General features: G+C 48.4%; 2 protein-coding genes across 4 annotated transcripts; one reads left to right on the top strand and one right to left on the bottom strand.

Moving 5' to 3' along the window:
- The first annotated feature begins 3,969 nt into the window (after window positions 1–3,969).
- Window positions 3,970–12,658, top strand: SNAPIN (SNAP associated protein). 2 transcript variants are annotated; one of them, XM_081024963.1, is made up of 5 exons: window positions 3,970–6,156; window positions 6,399–6,445; window positions 6,681–6,799; window positions 7,152–7,249; window positions 11,687–12,658. In XM_081024963.1, the coding sequence occupies exons 1-5, from the start codon at window positions 6,014–6,016 to the stop codon at window positions 11,712–11,714; spliced, it is 435 nt and encodes a 144-aa protein (XP_080881089.1). In that variant the 5' UTR covers window positions 3,970–6,013; the 3' UTR covers window positions 11,715–12,658. The 2 variants fall into 2 exon arrangements, with proteins under 2 accessions (XP_080881089.1, XP_080881090.1); XM_081024964.1 differs by lacking the exon at window positions 11,687–12,658 and having other exon boundaries at window positions 7,152–7,846.
- Window positions 8,238–14,760, bottom strand: ILF2 (interleukin enhancer binding factor 2). Of its 2 annotated transcripts, XM_081024954.1 has the most exons (15): window positions 14,669–14,747; window positions 14,253–14,449; window positions 13,994–14,053; window positions 13,755–13,797; window positions 13,186–13,290; window positions 12,225–12,302; window positions 11,779–11,881; window positions 11,086–11,151; window positions 10,661–10,777; window positions 10,133–10,211; window positions 9,792–9,879; window positions 9,378–9,439; window positions 9,191–9,305; window positions 8,900–8,990; window positions 8,238–8,751 (listed from the first exon to the last, which is right to left on the bottom strand). In XM_081024954.1, exons 2-15 carry the CDS (start codon window positions 14,300–14,302, stop codon window positions 8,591–8,593), a joined length of 1,218 nt encoding a protein of 405 aa, XP_080881080.1. In that variant the 5' UTR covers window positions 14,303–14,449; window positions 14,669–14,747; the 3' UTR covers window positions 8,238–8,590. The 2 variants fall into 2 exon arrangements, with proteins under 2 accessions (XP_080881080.1, XP_080881081.1); XM_081024955.1 differs by lacking the exon at window positions 14,253–14,449 and having other exon boundaries at window positions 14,669–14,760.
- Between the last annotated feature and the right edge of the window lie 3,175 nt (window positions 14,761–17,935).

Raw genomic sequence — 17,935 nt, 5'->3', positions numbered from 1 at the left:
TGCAGATGGGCATGCGGTGGCCCCCGGGGTCTGAGCCCCCTTCCCTTTCTCCCCCTGTTCCCCCTACCTCACGTTAGAATCCATTCCCGGCAGTGGGAACTAGCACGTGCCCTCCAGCCCCACCTGCTGCTCACTCAGTTCCAGCCTCGGAGGCTGGTGTGTCCCTGGTGGAGTGGGAAAGGAGAGTGGCCTGGCTCCTGCGTCAGCCGTCATCTGAGCAGGGCTTGTTGTACAGGCACCAACAAGGCGTTAGAAGGACACGGAGCATAGAGAAGGGACTGATAAATGGGCCTCGAAAGTCAAAGGAAAGCTTACCAGAAGGCAGGAGAATACCTCAAGTGGAGGCAGAGCTAAAATAGGAAAGTACCCAGGCCTAAAAGAGCGGGGTGTGTGGACACCCGGGAAAAGTGGGTGAGTGTTAAGGGGAGACAGTCCCAGGAATATTCTGGGAACTGTGATGGTGGCAGCTGGCCCCAGTCATAGGCCTCTTACCTCACAGGGCTGGCAAGCCAGCCGGCCTGGGCAGTGGCGGCTTCAGGAGGCAAGAGTGAGGCTAGGGAACAGAAAATGGAGTCACTTTAACCAAGCTGCTGAAATGACCAACATGATGACGGGAGAGGCCTAAGGAAAGACTCCATTGTTCTGGCCAGCCTGGGAACTTGAACTTTTTTGAACTGTCCAGTCCTGTGCGGGTGCCTGGATAGACACGTGGACCTCCAGGAAGCCGCCTGGTGACCCCATGGATTCAGGCATGCACACCACTTGGTATCCATTATCCACCCCTCCTAGTGCCCGCCTTGCAGACCGCCTGACGTCAGTCTGATTGACAGCCATCCTGCACCAATCCTAGGGCTAAGAATGCAGGACTGATCATTCTCAGGAAGGTCCTTTTTTACTCAGAACTCAACTTCTTTTGCCTAGCTGTGTGCCCAGTTTGCAAACTCTAAGACCCTTTAATACGTATCATTTATTTCTGGCAAAGCCTCAAGTTTGACCACTCGATTCTCCATTTAGGCTTGATTTATTTCTTTATCCTTTAGTGTAAGGTGATTATCAGCTTAAGATCTATCTAAACAGGTCTATGGTGTGATAAGTGGCTTATGACACATCTATATTTGGTCTTCAGCCCTGTTCCTTGCACAGAGCTCCTGAAACCTTTGGAATGTCCTGATCAGGGGGATGATGGTGTTTTCGTTGTGTTAATGAGGTAACCTAAGGATGAGGCTGGTTGCCAGTGAAGCCTATTAGATGATGAAAGGGTTGGAATTGACAGTCCCACCCCCACACCTCTGGGGAGGGGGAAGGGGCTAGAGATGGAGTTGTGTCGAGGTGCTTTTGGACTCCTAAAGATGGGGGCTGCTTACTAGGAGAACCAGCCTTGCAAGTAAAGAGTTGGGAATTTGAGTCCCAACCTCCAGGGAAGCGAGAGGGGAAGGAGGTTGAGTTCAGTCACCCAAGTGCAATGGGTTATTAGTCAACCGTGCCTGTGTAATGAAGCCTCTATAAAAACCCAAGTGGACAGGCTTGAAGAGCTTCCGGTCGGTGAACGCGTGGACATTTGGGGAGAGTAGCGCCGCTGGAGATGGCATGACAGCTCTGTGCCCTGTCCCCATTCTTTTCCCTGTGCACTTCTGTCTGGCTGCTCCCGAGTTATATCCTGTTACAATAAACTGGTCATCTAGTGAGTAAAATGTTTGTTTCACTTCTGGGAGCTGCTCTAGAAAATGAATGAAACCCAAGGAGGGGGTCATGGGAACCTCTGACAGAGGCAGTAGGTCAGACGCACAGGTAACAACCTGGACTTGCACCTGGCATCTGAAATGGGGTGAGGGTGAGGCATTGTCTTACAGGACGGAACCCTCGCCCAGTAGGATCTGCTGCTCCTGCCTGGTGGGCTCCCAGTAAATAATGTCAGAATTGAGTTGCGTTCTCAGACGTGCAGCTGGTATCTGAGATTTGCTTGTTGGAGGTGTTGGAAAAAAAACTGGCCAGAGTGGATTCACTTTGGCGAAGTCACATCACCAAACCACAATTTAATACCTAATTGCAGTTTCAGCCTCTCCCAGGGGTGGAAGTTTAAACCAGTCAGTGTGGAATTCGCTGGTCCGCACTAGTGAGATAATCTGCCTGTTGAGACCCCCTACTTTCCCCTAAGGGAAGGTGACCTTGCCTGAAATAGTCCACTCTTAACCTTTCCTGTCCCACCGTCTTTCTGTCTATAAAACCCTCCATTTTGCACAAGCCCTGGAAGAACCGTTCTAGCTTAGTTGCTAGATGGAGTGCTGCTTGACTCATTAGACTTATGAATCAATAAAGCCAGTTACATCTTCACATTTACCCGGTTGAATTTGGGACTTTAACCAAAACACGGGGAAAGCCAGGTCGGCAAATAGAGAAGATGGGGAAACCTAGACAAGAAAGATAAAAGAGGCGGACTGCCTCCGCCATTCACACTTCCAGTGCTGCCCAGGCCAGGACCCCACGCTCGGCCTCTGCTCCCTTGCTGACCAGAGACTGCCGATGGCGGAGGTGGAGAGTACCAATTGCTAAACTGGCTGGAATCTCAGGCCTCCCACCTGCCAACGCTCCCCCCTCCCTCCACTACTACTGCCCCCTTCAGCTCTGCCACTAAAACACTGTAGGGCTCCCCAAAGTTCAGACCCCCCAGAAAGCAGGTTGGACCAGGAAATCCATGTTCCTTACCTGGACCTGACAGGCCCTAAGAAGTCTCTCAGATCCTCCTCCCCAGTTAGAGCCATTACCAGATAACCATTCTGTGTCCCCCCACCCACCACCACGAAAAGGACCCTCTGCCCCACCCAGGCTCCTCATTGGGTGTGAGGTACAGCTAGTCTGCCAGGCAGAGGGCACTGTGTGGGTGTACTGTCTGAGCCAGAACCGCTGTTCCTAGTTTCCTCCTGGACCTACCCAGGGACCCACCTTCAGGTCACCAGCAAGGAGCGGGCAGGGCAACATAAGCACCAGCCAGGCGGTGCAGAGATGGGAGACAGAAGAGAGGGGAGTTCTTATGACCTGCATCTCCTTCAGCCGTGCTGGAAAAGCCAAGGACTGGAGGGCCACTGCAATGTGGTGCAGGTGCAAGCAGGGAGGAGGGAGGGGCGCTTTGCACTGAATACCTTGTGTCATGAGGCCTAGAATTTGATAAGTGTTTAGGGAATGAATAATTGAAGCAGCACTGGCCTTCAACCTGTTATCAAACCTCAGGGTTTCTGTCAGACCCTGGCCCAGTCTCTCTCTCACAGAGTGGTCCAAGGAACCAAGGAAAGTCCCTTTCAGCACTTACTTTCTCTGAGCAAGGTTATTATGTAACCTGACTGGTATTCTAGAATGCAGACTGACCTGGAGAGGAGAGACTGGAAGCAAGGTCAGTCAGGAGGCTGTTGCGATGCCTTCATGGGAGATAAGAGCTAACGCGAGGTGATAAGCATAGGAGTGAAAAGAATAAAAACAGAACAGAGTCATGTTCCTCAGAGAACTAGCCTTCCAAGTAGGATTACCAGATAAAATGCTTATACCAAAAAATGGTTTATCTGAAATTCAAATTCCAGGGTGTTTTGTTTTCTAAACCTGACAACCCGATTTCAAAGACGTACCTGAAAGGGGGGGCTGTGGCCTAACTTGGGGGCCATGAGCTTCCTTTCCCAGCCCAGGCCATCCCTCAGTCTTTCTCGCTAACACAGGCCTCGAGGACTTGGCCCTTTATCTTTCAACGCTGTCACCGCCTTCCATCCCCTGGGCTACCTCTTCTAAAGGTCGGTGACGCTGGCTGCAGTTGCCCAGCTACCAGCTTCCTTGCTTACTCCCAACGTAAGTTCCCAGCCTCTCCTGAGAGTTTCACCACTAGTCACTTGAAAGACACAGGGAAACAAACACAATAAACAACTGTACAAGGCTTTAAAAGTTATCCCGGTTGGGGTTTACAGCTGCTGACCACCACTCTTCCAGGGATTTAAACGTCTCCTTTATTCCTGAGGATGAAGCTCAAGGCTAAACACTAGTGTCCATTTATCTTGTCAACCAAAGGCCGCTGGCACCAATTCAAAGCCAACAGGGATCTCCAACTTGGGGTGCCAACAGCTCTGTGGCACAGCGTGGCTACAGAACAGCTCAATTACAAGACAGCATGACTGTGGAATAATATGATGGCTGCAAGGTGGCCCTTAGGCCCTTGGGCAAGGCGCCTGTTCTGCTTGACAGCTCTGCTCCGCTCTAAGGAGAGGTCTTTGGTGTTTCAGCTCAAAGCAGGCAAACAGATTCTCCAGTTTTCTGGGGCAAAAGAGCGTTCCCAAGCCAAAGGGGAGCTGACTTATATAGAGAGAAGTCCGCACTCCTGGTCCCTGATTGGTCTGTCCTGATGCAAATGAAGACTCCAAATTCGCACAGTTCTATTGGTCCAAAAGGCATTGTCCTGATTGGTCAGAATACAGCCGCTCTGATTAGTCGGTAAAGATGCTGATTGAAGTGGGGAGGAGAGAGCTGCACGGTTCTGATTGGACAGGAAATATCTCAGTCCTATTGGTTGAAATATAATTCCAGCAATTCTTTTATAAGGGCTGGTTCAGAAGGCAGGAACGCAGTGCAGGCAGGCAGTTTAGTGCAAGCTTCTACCTAAAGCGTAACTTTATCGTTCGTCGCTGGACTCTTCAGATTTGAGCTCGGTTAGCCACAGTAGGTCTCTTCTTTGTCGGGGTCAGCAATCTCTGGATCCCTTTGCCCTCCAGGAGCATTTCTGCATGCACAGAATTGTGAGCCACTGGAACACAGAGGGCTGTGCCTGTGCCCCTTGCTGATAAGTCAACAAGCGATGCAAACTTACTCAAAAGCAATTAAAACGGAACAAAACTAAGGAAACTTTTTGAAGGAAGAAACAGTGAAAATACATGCAGGTTTAAATTTTTTTTTTCCTGTGGCAAAATACACAACAAAATTTACCTCTTTAACCATTTTTAAGTATGGCATTAAGTAAATTCATTTTATTGCACAACCATCACCCCACACTGAAACTACCCTTTAAACAATAACTCCCCATTCCCCCTTCACCACAGCCTCTGGCAACACTGATCTGATAGAGATAAGACAATATTTTATCTCCATAAATTTAACTGCTCTAGGTACCTCAAAGAAGTGGACTCAAAATTTATTTGGCCTTTTGTGTCTGGCTTATTTCACTTAGCATAACGTTTTCAAGGTTAATCCATATTGCAACAAGTAGCAAAATTTCATTCCTTTTTAAGGCTAATATTCACGCAAATTTGTACACATTTTAGTGCCATTAAAAATTTAGAAATATAAAACTATACTATGAATATAATCTGGTTCTCTCATGAAGTTTACATAGGAAGCCTATGGACGACTGGGGATATAAGAATTTGTCTTGGGCCGACCCAGTGGTTCAGGTGGTTACAGCTCCCTGCTCCTAACTCCCAAGGCTGCCGGTTCAATTCCCACGTGGGCCAGTGGGCTCTCAACCACAAGGTTGCTAATTCGATTCCTCTATTCCTGCAAGGGATGGTGGGCTGCGCCCCCTGCAACTAGCAATGGCAACTGGACCTGGAGCTGCTGAGCTGTGCCCTCCACAACTAAGACTTGAAAGGACAACTTGACTTGGAAAAAAAGTCCTGGAAGTACACACTGTTCTCCAATAAAGTCCTGTTCCCCTTCCCCAATAAAACCTTTAAAAAAAAAAATTTTTGTTTTTCACCTTTGGGGAAAACAAAAGTACCCTCTCTACAAAATGGTTCCTTCCCCCAGCTACTTAAGCCGAGATATTGAAATCCCTCCACTTCAAGGCCTATGAAGAACTACAACTCCCGGGAGCTCTAAAGCCCCGGCCCTTCTCCCCGCCCTGCCCGCTCCAGAGACTCCATTTCCCAGAAGCCCCAGAGCCTGGGTCGGAGCCGCACTTCCCAGGCGCCCCCTCGCGGGGCACTTCAGCGGGGCTTCTGTTCCCGGCGGCCCTCGCGGCAGGTTCCGGGCGTAAGGGCGGTTCGTGATGGCCGGGTCTGGTTCCGCCGCTGTGTCCGGGGCTGGAACCCCGGTGGCAGGGCCCGCAGGCCGCGACCTCTTCGCCGAGGGGCTCCTGGAGTTCCTGCGACCGGCCGTGCAGCAGTTAGACTCTCACGTCCACGCCGTCAGGTGCCCGAAAAGGAAGATTGGGGCGGGGCCGCTCCGATGTGGTTTGGTGGGGGCGGGGACGGGGCGGGGCTAAGGCGCGTTCCCGCAGGCGTCTGATTGGAGGCTGGGCGCGCGGTGGAAGCCGCGGGGTGGGGCGTGGGCTGGGGGCGAGGCTGGCTTTCCTCCGCACTGGGGGACACGCAGGGAAACAGGTTTCTTGAGTTCTCATTGGCTGACCGTATGGGCCTCGTACCTCTTTGCAGAGAGAGCCAGGTGGAGCTCCGGGAACAGATTGATAACCTAGCTACGGGTAAGCGTCCCCGTATTCGCGGCATCCTCCGTCTCACGTTCAGGACCTTGTGTTTTGCCATCCTGGGCTGGGTTTCTGTCACTTCCATCCAGCACAGCGCTGCTGGCGGACTCAAGTTTCTAGTGACTGGCCCATGCGGGTGCAAGAGTGTTTTCCATCCCACTAACTAGCCTACTTTGCCAAAGAACAGCAAATGAGCCAGTAGGTGTTAGTTGCCCCTCACTTCCATCCCCAGAACTGTGCCGTATCAATGAGGATCAGAAGGTGGCCCTGGATCTCGACCCGTATGTGAAGAAGCTACTTAATGCCCGGCGACGAGTTGTCTTGGTCAACAACATTCTACAGAATGCCCAGGTAAAGGAATTTCCTACCAACAGTGGGATTGTTTGCTCTGCTTTAGAAGTTCTCAGGGTATTTCTCTAATTTTCAAGGGATGTCTTGAAGGCCCCAACACAGTGAAAGTCGTAATTTTTTTTTAAGTCTTGGGGAAAAGGAGTTATCAACTAAATTAGTGTCTGCCATAAGAGTACTCCAGATTCTCCATGACCATTTGATCGTGCCGTCGTTTACATTCTTACATACCTTAGAAGACCTATGTGGAAATGGAACAACCCTACGATGTTTTCCATGTTTTCGAGCACCTCCGTGACAGTGAGCTCCTAAGCCTTTCTCAGAGCAGTTATTGAGTGCAAATCTTGTCTTGTAGGAACGCCTGAGGCGGCTAAACCACAGTGTTGCCAAGGAAACAGCCCGAAGGAGGGCAATGCTGGATTCAGGAGTTTATCCCCCTGGTTCCCCAAGCAAGTAAGAGACCAGAAGTGGGCCCATGGCCTCAGGATAGCACAAGTACTATTTCCCGGCTGCCTCGGTACCTCCAGGACACCCTGCAAACCTTGGAACATCCAAAGGCAGTCCTATGGTTTGTGTTTGAAGCACTTAGGGTCTTACCCATTTATGTAGGGATCCAAAGGAACCTGTGTACAGGACTCGGGATCCCAAAGGATTTGTTACAGCTCTTGCTTCCAAGAATGAGCTGAGGCCTCTATGTTTGTTTTTTAAAGCTACGTAGTCAAGGCCCACCTCTACCTTCTTCAACCAAGAAGGGGCTTTCTGTTACATGGCTGTTTGTTGGGGCTTGGGCAGCGTGTCCTCTGTGATCTCATTTTCCTGTCTACACTGAGGATTTCGAGAGGGTAGGCAGTCAAGGTGAATGACCGATCTACCCTATTTTGTTGGTTTCACTGGCTTGAGTACAGTAGCAGTCTTGCTTAGAACCATTTAATTCAATAAATGCTTAAACAGTATTACAGTATACTAGTCGACTCTGGTATAATGGAAAGGTTCCAAGATTTTTTATACTTTAATTCAAATACAACGTCAAATTGTGATCTAGTGTTTACAGTGAAGACTCGAGTTATTTTTCCCCCTTTCGCCTCCCCCCTCCACCCCGGTTCAAGCCGTTGTTTCTTGGTCCAGTTGTGTAGGACACAGCTCCTTAGCCCATGCTGGTATTCTGAGCCTTGCGCTCCCCCCCAGCTGAGGCAACCAGTCGTCAGTCAGCCGCTCAGCCGCTCGCAGCAGCTGGCCACTCATGGCAGCCCAGCTCCAGGGAAAGCTGTTGTTCACAATCTTAGCTGTCGAGGGCGCAGCTCACTGGCCCACGTGGGAATTGAACTAACGACCTCGGCGTTAGGAGCACGGTGCTCCAAACACCTGAACCACTGGGTTGGCCCTCGAGTATCATTTTCCGTGAAGAGTACAGAAAGTAAAAAAGACCAGATGCCAAGGAAAAACAAGAACCCTACTAGGAAGTAGTTTAATAATTTTTCTTAGGAAAAAAAAAAATTCAGACATGAACAGTTCACAACATTACAGTAACAAAGTACTGGTTGAGGTTTCCAGGAGCTCGGGATTCTACAGTATTAGGAGGAAAAGTTGGTATCCTGCTTCACTATGGATGGGAGACTTCTGGCTGCTAAGCCAGAATCAGAACTCAGTGGGGTGACACTTCCTTCCATAGTGTTTACTTTCATTTTCCTTCCTGTTTCCCCTATCCCTCGGAAATGCCACCACATAAAGCCTAGTAGCAGTTAGCTTAGGCTCCAGTCTTCCGCTTGGGTAAGAAGGGCTGAAGAGAAGGGAAGGTCACTCCTGAGTCTCCATGCTTTCCTCCTCCTCCCCTTGAGGTGGTTCTTCTGTGTTCTCTTCCTCTTCCTCTCCTTCTTTCTTCTCTGGTGGCTTCTCATAAGCCTTTTCTGAAGGTGTCACTATCACTCCATCCCAAGTAGATATTTCAGAAGCAAGATCTAGAAGAGAAAAAAAGGTGATTTCAGACAAGCAGCCCAGCGTACAAGTCATGATGCAGACAGGAGAAATATGAAGCCATCTGACTAGTGCAGAGCTGCTTGCTAGACCCGAGTACCCTGCAGAGCCCGGCCCACAGCGGTCACTCACAGCTGGCATCACCCTCCTGGCCAAGGATCTTCCTAAAGCCACCATGCGAGAGGATTCGGACCAGAGTCTGAGCTGTGTAGCAGACCATGTCCTGAAGGAGAGCAAAGCGAGGGTTAATAAGGAGAATTGAAATACTTTATTTGAACAGTATTTTCACAAAAACAGAGATGAAGACAACTTTTAATTTCAAGACCAAAATATGTGAGAACCCCCAGATCTTGGACCCCTGAAGAGCACATTCCCTTTGCCTTCTAACCAGGAGCACCACACAGCACTGAGTTGTCCCAGTACCTGCTGTTCCAGAGTCATGACTGTGTGTACTCGGAAGTTGCCGCTCTCACAGGGGTCCGTGATGCCCATGGAGCCTGGCAGGAACAGACCTGCAGCCAGGATCTGCAGGCAACGCCTGAAACAGACGGAGATAGTAAAGGACACACACGACAGCCACAACCCAGCCCCGAGCCCCAAGACGCTGTACCTGTAGGCCACGTTCAGGGCCAGAGGCTGCCTGGTGGGGTTGTTCATCACAGCATAGTGCCCCTGGAAGAGAGCAATCTGTCGGCGTGCACAGTGGCAACCGATCGTTAAACAAAAAGCTCAACCACAGGAGGAAAATGTTACGAAGGGCTAGCCGAGTGACTGTTCATCCAGCCCGTTCTCTCCATCATCACACTGATGAAACGAAGCGCTAAGGAAAAAGGCAAAGGGGCAGTAATGCCTACTCAGGTAATACTCGAACAACCCAGGGAGGTGGTAACACTCAATCTTGACTGGATTACTCATCCCCCCATGAGACTTCTTTCAAGCTTCACCGAACTTCAGATTCTGGTAGCCGACAGAGGAATGACTTGCAGAGGGATGGTCAGGAACTCCCACTGCCTCCATTACTTACGAGCAGGTCAAGGATCCAGGGTGTGAGGGGCTCGAAGCCAGGAAAGCGGATCCTCAGGTCCTTCAGCAGCCTGATGAGAACTTTCACTCTGCAGGTAAGAGGCCCAGCAATGGAAAGGAATTCGGTCAGATGCTTCCACACCTGAGCGCCAGGGCTGAAGCTATTTCTAACTCCGTACTCTCCTTTCTCTCCATTTAAATTTGCTTACTTAAAGTGAGAATCAAAATCCAGACAGAAGACTGGAGCCAAAAAACGGGCTGTCACAGGAAGTGTGAGGGTACCCAGCTATTCACGGCAGTTAGAAGGGTTAGGTTACTTTAAATAGGGAGGGAGGGACTCACGTGGACTGAGAAGCATTTTCCTCAAACCAGCGGGCATGTCGGATGGCTGCTAAGGCACTCTGCAACACCTTGATATCCACTGGAAGAGAAGCACAACAGGCCAAGATGAGACATTATTATTACGAAGCAAGCAATTCAACCCCCCTGCCATAGTTCAGTATCTTGGAAAAAGGGCAGGATAATGTAATTCCTTAAACCTCCCCATGTTCTCAGATCAGCACATCACTTGTCCAAAACTCACTCCTCCCCCAAACCGCATCTAGAAGCACACAAGATCCATGATTTTCTCCCAAAGCCTACACCCTCCACAAATATTTCCTCAATCATTTTGAAATCCTCAAACTGCTAATTTCACTAGCTGGCTGGCAAAGCTGTCTCTGAATGACAGGAGACAGCAGAGTCTGGGGGAAACGGCGGCCCCCGCAGGTTTCACATGCTGTAGCAACAAGCGAAGTCAACTCAACAGCAACTGTATACTATGTTTTGAATTTCCCCCAAATTTCCCAGCAATGGAAAAAAAGGACTAACAATGGAGTTCTGGGTCCAATTTTCGGAGGTTGGGTGGCACTGTTGTAATGAGAATCTTCACCGTAGCATCAGAAGAACTAATCTCAAAGCCAGTCTCATTGGTCAGCATGGTCAAAACTGAAAACGAAAAACCAAAAGCTCTAACTCTCCCATTTCCATTAGATGACCAAAGGTAAATCCAGGCTGAGGGTACAGAGAGGTTTTTAAAAAGCAGCATGAGTCCAGGGTGAGGATTTAGGATGGAGTGTTAAAAGTAAGGCAGATAATTCTGAATGCTGGAGATCGCTGCCAGAACTTCCCCAACGGAAAACTTCATCCACTCTTCCTTCTAGCCTGACCTGACTTTGTTAAGAGTGTACTTACATTAATAATTACAGACCTGGCTCTTATGGCCACTAAATACATGTTCAGCAACAAACTCAAACCTTCAGAAGGATCCTGTGCTCTCAGGCTTTCCACGACTTTGTTCCCTAGGGCAGCGACAGCTTCCACTAGGAGAGAAAAGAGGTAACGAACATAATAATTATTAGACTTTCTATGTATCTTTAAGCTACTCTGCACTCTGATTTCTGCCCCATCTTCAAGGCTGGAGTCAGGGCAAGCAACAGAAAAAGGGGAAGCTAGCCTGGACGGAGGAATTGGAAGGCTCGGCACGGAACACCTCCTGCTGTACCCATACCCCTTTTCTACAGTAGGGTGGCACTAACGCCATTTTGAGCTGGATCATTCTTTCTTGCGGGGTGAGAGGTAGGGTCCACCTTGTGCCCTGTAGGATGCTTAGCAGCATCCCGGGCCTCTATCCCTCTGATGCCAGTGGCCCCAAAACATCTCCAGACACTGCCAAATGTCCCCGGTGGTGGTGGAGGGGGGGTGGTGATAGTGGGGAAGGTGGCAGCATAATGACCCCCCGTTGGGAAACACTGCCTGAGAGTAACTGGCCATACATTCTTTCAGACACACACTCCAGAATTTGCCCCTTATTACCCCCATACATTAACAAAAAGAAGTTTCCCATTTGTCTTCCAGCCTTTCTCAAAAGAAATGGGGGCTTTAGAGACCCCTCTGCCTCAAGCCCGACCACTGCGTCTGTTCCCGTGGCCAGAGAGAGGCACACTCACACGTCGGCAGAATCTTTAGGATGACCACCAGGTCAGCCACGTTGTGTCCTGTAGTCATTGTTCCCTTTTTATATGATCCCACCTGTCGGACTTCTTCAATTTGCTGTTGGAAGAAGGATTTCAGGGGAAAAAAAGAAGTGCAAAGACTGCCTACTTCCTTTCCAAACTCAACTACAACACAGCATTTTATTACCCAGACTTAGAAGTTGCAGAGGTCAAGTCATATCCCAAAACCCACATGAAAAGCCAGATACATCATGGCTAGCTGATTAACAATGATGTAAGTCTTGTCCTAAGATCAGTTCCACAAAGGAATTCCATTGTACTTTCCCATTTTAGGCTCAGCTTTGGCTAATACATAATAGAAGAATTAAGAGACAGGAGCCAATGAAATTTCCATACTACCAAGGCTGCCCTACAACTAGACTGGGTCATCAGTAACTCACCACTTCAAATGTCCCTGGAGCCACAATCAAATTGTCAATCACATTGTTTATTTTTGTCACCAGAGAAAGGATAGAGGCCTAAAAACAGCAGGAAACAAAAATAAGCTACAGTGAAAAATTATAAGCAACTTCTCAGTTTGGATATTCCTCCTAATCCTTTCCATACAAGCTGAGTCAATTCCCACATAGTGCTTTAAAAACACTCTGACCCTCTGGCCTTGAATATTCCAGAAGAGAACAACTGTTTGATCTCATAGATTCCCCAATAAAAATATGAACACATCTGTAAATGTTTATATATTCATCTGGCACTCTCCCTCCACCCACAATGAGAAGGAGAACAATCAGTTGTTCCCCCCTTAGCCAGTTTTGCTTTATGTGGTTTGTTACCCACAGTCAACTGTTGCCCAAAAATATTAAACAGAAAATTCCACAAACAATTCCTAAGTTTTAAATGGCACGCTGTGAATCACCCCTTCGTCCAGCATATCCACACTATATTCGCGCCCGGGCAGTAGCCCTCTCCATAGTAGCCTAAGGCTACACCAGAGCCTCAGTCGTTCACCATTCACCTTACTTCATCACGTAGGCGTGTGTCATCTAACTTCAGCACAAGAAGAGTAAGAATGGTATAATACGGTATTTTGAGATACCACATTCACATAACTTATTATGGTACATTATAACCGTTCTATTATTGTTAACCCCTCACTGTCCCTCATTTATAAATTACATTTTAGCACAGGTATGTATGTACAGGAGAAGAGATGGTGTATATAGGGTCCAGTACTCTCCATGGTTTCAGGCAGCCAGTGGGGTCTTGGAAGTTATCCCCGGTGTAAGAGGGGACGCTGTGAACCCTCTGTGGAGTGTGGGCGCTGATCACAGTAACCTCACCAGTAGTTACTCACTTCTCTGGCTTTCTTAGTGAAATCTCAGGAAGGAAGCCAAAAGAATATACCTGTTCAGCAGAATTAGGAGCAAGGTCCTGATTCCTCTTCAACAAGGCCTCACTGAAGGAAGTTTCATCAGGCGCTGGCTTGACCCGGGGGAAGGCCATTTCACACTAAATGAGAAATAAACAACTATGTACTATCTCTCAAAACCAATAGGAGAGGTGGTTTTTCTGTTGCTACAACAGAATAAAAATAGAAAATTCTACAACACTTGTTTTTACTCCTTAAGATGTTCAAACAAGGATACAGGCGGAGGGAATAGCCATAATCGAAGCTGTCACTACTTTTCTAACAACAGATAAGCCAGAGATACAATTAACATTCAGAACCAGGACGACAGTCACGTCACTGGCAGCAGTAGCCACAGGTCTTACCCACCCTGCTGACACTGTTTTTGCGTGTAAGCCACACGCAGCTGACTCAAAACCCCAACTCCATTCACTAATCCCTCTTCCCACTGCAACCACCGTTTGACTTCGTTTACAGGGGGATGCTGGGCTCCAGGAAACCACAGGGGAAAAGTGTCCAGGCTCCATGTGTGTGCCCACGGGGGAACAGGGCCTACGGTACTCACCAGGTAGAAATCAAACGGAATGTGTGGCACAAATGGCCTGAACCTAAAACAAGAGAAACCACCCAAATTAGGAACCACAGAAGTCAAGCGACTCGGCAAAAGGGGGCCAGCTCCTTGGGCTTTGTTTCTGAACCACTCAGCAGGGTCGCACAAAAGCGGGAATCGGGCCACCGCGAACTCCCGTGTAGGTGGCTGTCGTGGAAAGGAACCCGAGCGGAGGGCGCAGAGCCGGCACTCACCCTCCTCCGGGGCCTCCTCTGGAGCCAAAGCGCCCGCCTCGGCCTCGGCCTCGGTCACCCCTGCGACACACAAAGACGCACGTGAACTTGCCCGGGGCCTCGTCAGACACATCGCCCCCACCCCGGCGGCCCCACCGTCGGCAGTCAGCCTGCCTCCCCCGCGCGGCCCCCGCCCCGGGCGCCGGGCCCCGCCTCTCCCCGCTGCACAGCCCCGCCCCACTCCCGAGCCCCCGGGCCGGGTAACTGAGTCACCACCTACACCAAGGGACGGCGGCGCTCACACATCGAGCCCTGTAAGAGACGCCCCATAACTCCCGGGACACGCCAAGCCCGGTGCTGCTGGGCTCGAGTGACCGCTCACTTCCTCGTTAACGTAGCGCCGGGCGTGTGCAGTCAAGCCCCGGGCGCCGAGGATGGAGGCGCACGGTGCGGACGGGGGAGAGCGAGCTGCTCCTCCTGCGGGCCGAGGGCACCGCTCACCCACCCGCCCCCCCTGCTGGGCCCCACCCCCACCCCGGGCCCAGGCTCCCGCCTCCGCGGCCTCCGCCCTGCCCCTCGCCCGGACCCCGACTTCTCAGACACGTGGTCCTCCAGGCCCTCCGACTCCTTTCGGCACCTCCCCAAAGTTTTCGGCCAAACACCCCAATCATTCCCAGAAGGACCCAGTGCCCTCACCTCATGGCGTCCTAAACCCCGAACAATGGAGACCACTTCAACCGCCCCTTGCCTCGGAGAAACCGATCACCGGAGAGGCGGCTTGCCGGCGTGTCCCAACAAACTCCGGCCGGATTGGCTCCCGCCTTAATCCTCCGCTTACGCCTATTGGTTTACTCTGGCAAGCCGGCTTAGGAACCAATAAAAAACGCCTGTGTGTCAGGAGCTAGCCAATAAGAATAGACTTGATAAATGAAGACAATTTTTCTTACCAGACACTAGATGGCGCTGTATAACGATGTGAGAGACCACGTAGAGTACTTCCTATAGGACTGTGGAGGCACTGACTTCTCAGATAGCAGAGTGGCGCAGCGGAAGCGTGCTGGGCCCATAACCCAGAGGTCGATGGATCGAAACCATCCTCTGCTATCGGATGTTTTTTCCTCCCTTATATTCCGTAGAACTTTCAACTTCTTCAGTCACTGTAAACACCACTCTGTTTTGTTCTGCTGCTAACAAGCAGCCTGGAGAAGCTGTTTTTACCATTAGCAATGGGAGGGAATAGGAAAGGAATTAGGCAACAATGAACGCTAACGCACAAGCGGATTTGAGAAAAGGGGGCACTATATTGACTGACTCAGCGCGGGGGAAACGCTGATGCTCAGGGACTAGAAGCAAAACCGTCGCCGTTTCCCCCCATCTCTCTTCCCTCTCTCTGCAGACTGACGGATGTCACCCTTATAGGAGGTTTTAACAGTCACATATACGGATATACTGTGTTTGCGTTTAAATCAATCATATTACTATGTGCGGTGTCCCTCCTGTAACCTTTCTCTTCCCTACTTGCCCCGTTCTTTTGCACTATTATTACCTCCCCGTCTCTGTTCATTGAAAGTTACACACTCTTTTTCTACTCTTTTAGTTGGTCACCCTAAAAATTACGACGTGCATCCTTAATTTAGCAAAGTCTAATTTTAGGTAATACTTTTACCGTCTTCGTGAGAAATGCAGGAATAATTTAATTCTATTTACCACCATTACTCCCTCCAGAATTATATACTATTGCTGGTGTGTAATGCTGTTAAGTACTTTATTGATGGAGAATTTACTACAACAAAATGCACAGATCTTAAGCCTACAGCTGGAGAAACTTTGAGTGGTGTAGTCCGCGCATGCAACCACCACCAGATCAACATAAAGAAAATTTTTTTTATCTGTTATTTTTTTATTATTATTAAATTTATTGGGGTGACAATTGTTAGTGAAATTACATAGATTTCAGGTGTACAATTCTGTATTACATCATCTATAAATCCCATTGTGTGTTCACCACCCAGAGTCAGTTCTCCTTCCATCACCATATATTTGATCCCCGTTACCCTCATCTCCCACCCCCCACCCCCCTTACCCTCTGGTAATCACTAAATTATTGTCTGTGTCTATGAGTTTTTGTTTCTCATTTGTTTGTCTTGTGCCAACATAAAGAAATTTTTATACCTTCAGAAAGTTGGTTCATACCCCTTTGCCCCGCCCACAGAGACAATCACTGTTCCGATTTCTATTATCATAGATGAATTTTGTCTGTTCTGGACCTTCACTTAAATAGACTCAGAATGTTTGTAATCTTTTTCTGCCTCGCTTCTCTTGCTTGACACGTTTCAAGATTCTTCCAGGGTTTTGCATTTATCAGCAATTAATTTTTTTATTTAGGAGTAGCATTATGAGTAGCATAAATACACCATAGTTTGTTTGTCCTGTCTCCTCTTGATGAATTCAGGACCTCCAACTGGCTGAGACACAGGCAAACACATTTGGGTTGTTTTCAGTTTGAGGCCATTATGAATAAAGCTGCTATGAACATTTGTGTACAAGATGCTTGTGGTCAGATGCATTCATTTCTCTTGTTAGGTGTAAGGTATATGTGCACAGAATTTAAATTATACATTTTCAATCTCACAAGGCATTAACGCTTATTAGTTAAATTTGTGGTCATTTCGATTTACCATGGTTAACACTCTTTATTCCTTCCTGCCACTCCAACCATTCACCATTCATCTGGAATGATGTTCCTTCTGCTTGAGAATAAGTACCTCTCTGCTGGTAGCTAATTTTCTTGGTTTTGGTTTGTCTGAATGTCTTTATGTCACCTTTGTTTTTGAAGGACATTTTTTTCTCTGGGTATCGGTTTCTAGATGGGACTAATTTTCTTTCAGCACATTTACCATATTCTTTTATCACTATGGCTTCCATTTTTACTGTGGAAAAAAGGTTGTCAATCTAATGGCTGCACCTTTGAGGGTACTCAATACATTTTTCTATTTTAAAGGCTTTATTTTTTTATTTAATTTCCTGCAGTTTCACTCCAATGGATCTAAATATGGAATTTTTTTTCCATCGTATTTGAGGTTTGTTGAACTTGAATCTGTGGCTTGATGTAGTTCACTCACTTTTTAAGTTTCTCAGCCATTATCTATTTACACATGACTTCTATCCTATTATTTCCCTCTGTCCTGGGCTCCAAATAAAGGTGTTTCAGACTTTCTCATGCAATCCCCTATGCCTCTAACTCTCTCGTGTGTTTTTCATTCCTTTTTATTCACGCTTCATTCTGGGTAATTTCTTCTGTCTTTCTTTCTGATTCATTACTCGATCCTCAGTGGGGTATAATTTGCTGTGGAACCCATCAATTGGTTCTGAATTTTGGTTTTTGAATATTTTGGAGCTGGATTTTCTACCTACTCTTAGGTTTTCCCTAGGAGTACAGCCTTCCAGGAATCTAAACAGTGGTTTACCAGGGTTCTCACCCTTAGGGACATTTGGACTCCAACTTTTGTCTCACTTGCCCCACACAGCCTATTTTCCGCCACCCATGCGGACCAGCAAATGACCCCAGGGTAAAAGCAGTCCCACTGCTGGTCTCACCTCCCCATTTTCCTGTCCTTTCCTGCTCTCACACCAATAATTCCTCACTGTCTTACTAGTGCTTTGATTTTTAAAAGATTTCATCCAACATTTTAGTTGTCTTCCGCTCAGGGATTAGACACAGTATTTAGTCCACTATTGCTGATGGAGGAGCTCAATTACTAAATTAGATTTCTAGTCCAGTCTTTTCTTCTGAGCTCCAGCTCCACTAATTCAAGGACCTATTGGACATCTCCACGCGGAGATACACCTCCACCCGGTATCTACAGGCACCTCAAACCCCATAAACTAAAATTATTATAATCTCCCAAAAACCTGCTTCTTCAGCTTTTCAACGAATGGGTCAATGTCACCTAGACTTCAGTT

This window comes from Rhinolophus hipposideros, assembly GCF_964194185.1.
Source record: "Rhinolophus hipposideros genome assembly, chromosome: 19".
NCBI lineage: Eukaryota > Metazoa > Chordata > Mammalia > Chiroptera > Rhinolophidae > Rhinolophus > Rhinolophus hipposideros.
The sequence above is the reverse complement of the archived record's forward strand: the minus strand, read 5'-3'. Positions and strand labels throughout refer to the sequence as shown.

Coding starts and splice junctions, on each gene's coding strand:
- SNAPIN (XM_081024963.1), top strand. CDS start 6,014: ATGGCCGGGTCTGGTTCCGCCGCTGTGTCCGGGGCTGGAACCCCGGTG. Junction 6,446..6,680: donor GATTGATAACCTAGCTACGG/GTAAGCGTCCCC, acceptor TTCCATCCCCAG/AACTGTGCCGTATCAATGAG. Junction 7,250..11,686: donor CCCCCTGGTTCCCCAAGCAA/GTAAGAGACCAG, acceptor TTTGTCTTCCAG/CCTTTCTCAAAAGAAATGGG.
- ILF2 (XM_081024954.1), bottom strand. CDS start 14,302: ATGGGGCGTCTCTTACAGGGCTCGATGTGTGAGCGCCGCCGTCCCTTG. Junction 13,798..13,993: donor AGAGGAGGCCCCGGAGGAGG/GTGAGTGCCGGC, acceptor CTCTTGTTTTAG/GTTCAGGCCATTTGTGCCAC. Junction 11,882..12,224: donor CTCCAGGGACATTTGAAGTG/GTGAGTTACTGA, acceptor TTCTTCCAACAG/CAAATTGAAGAAGTCCGACA.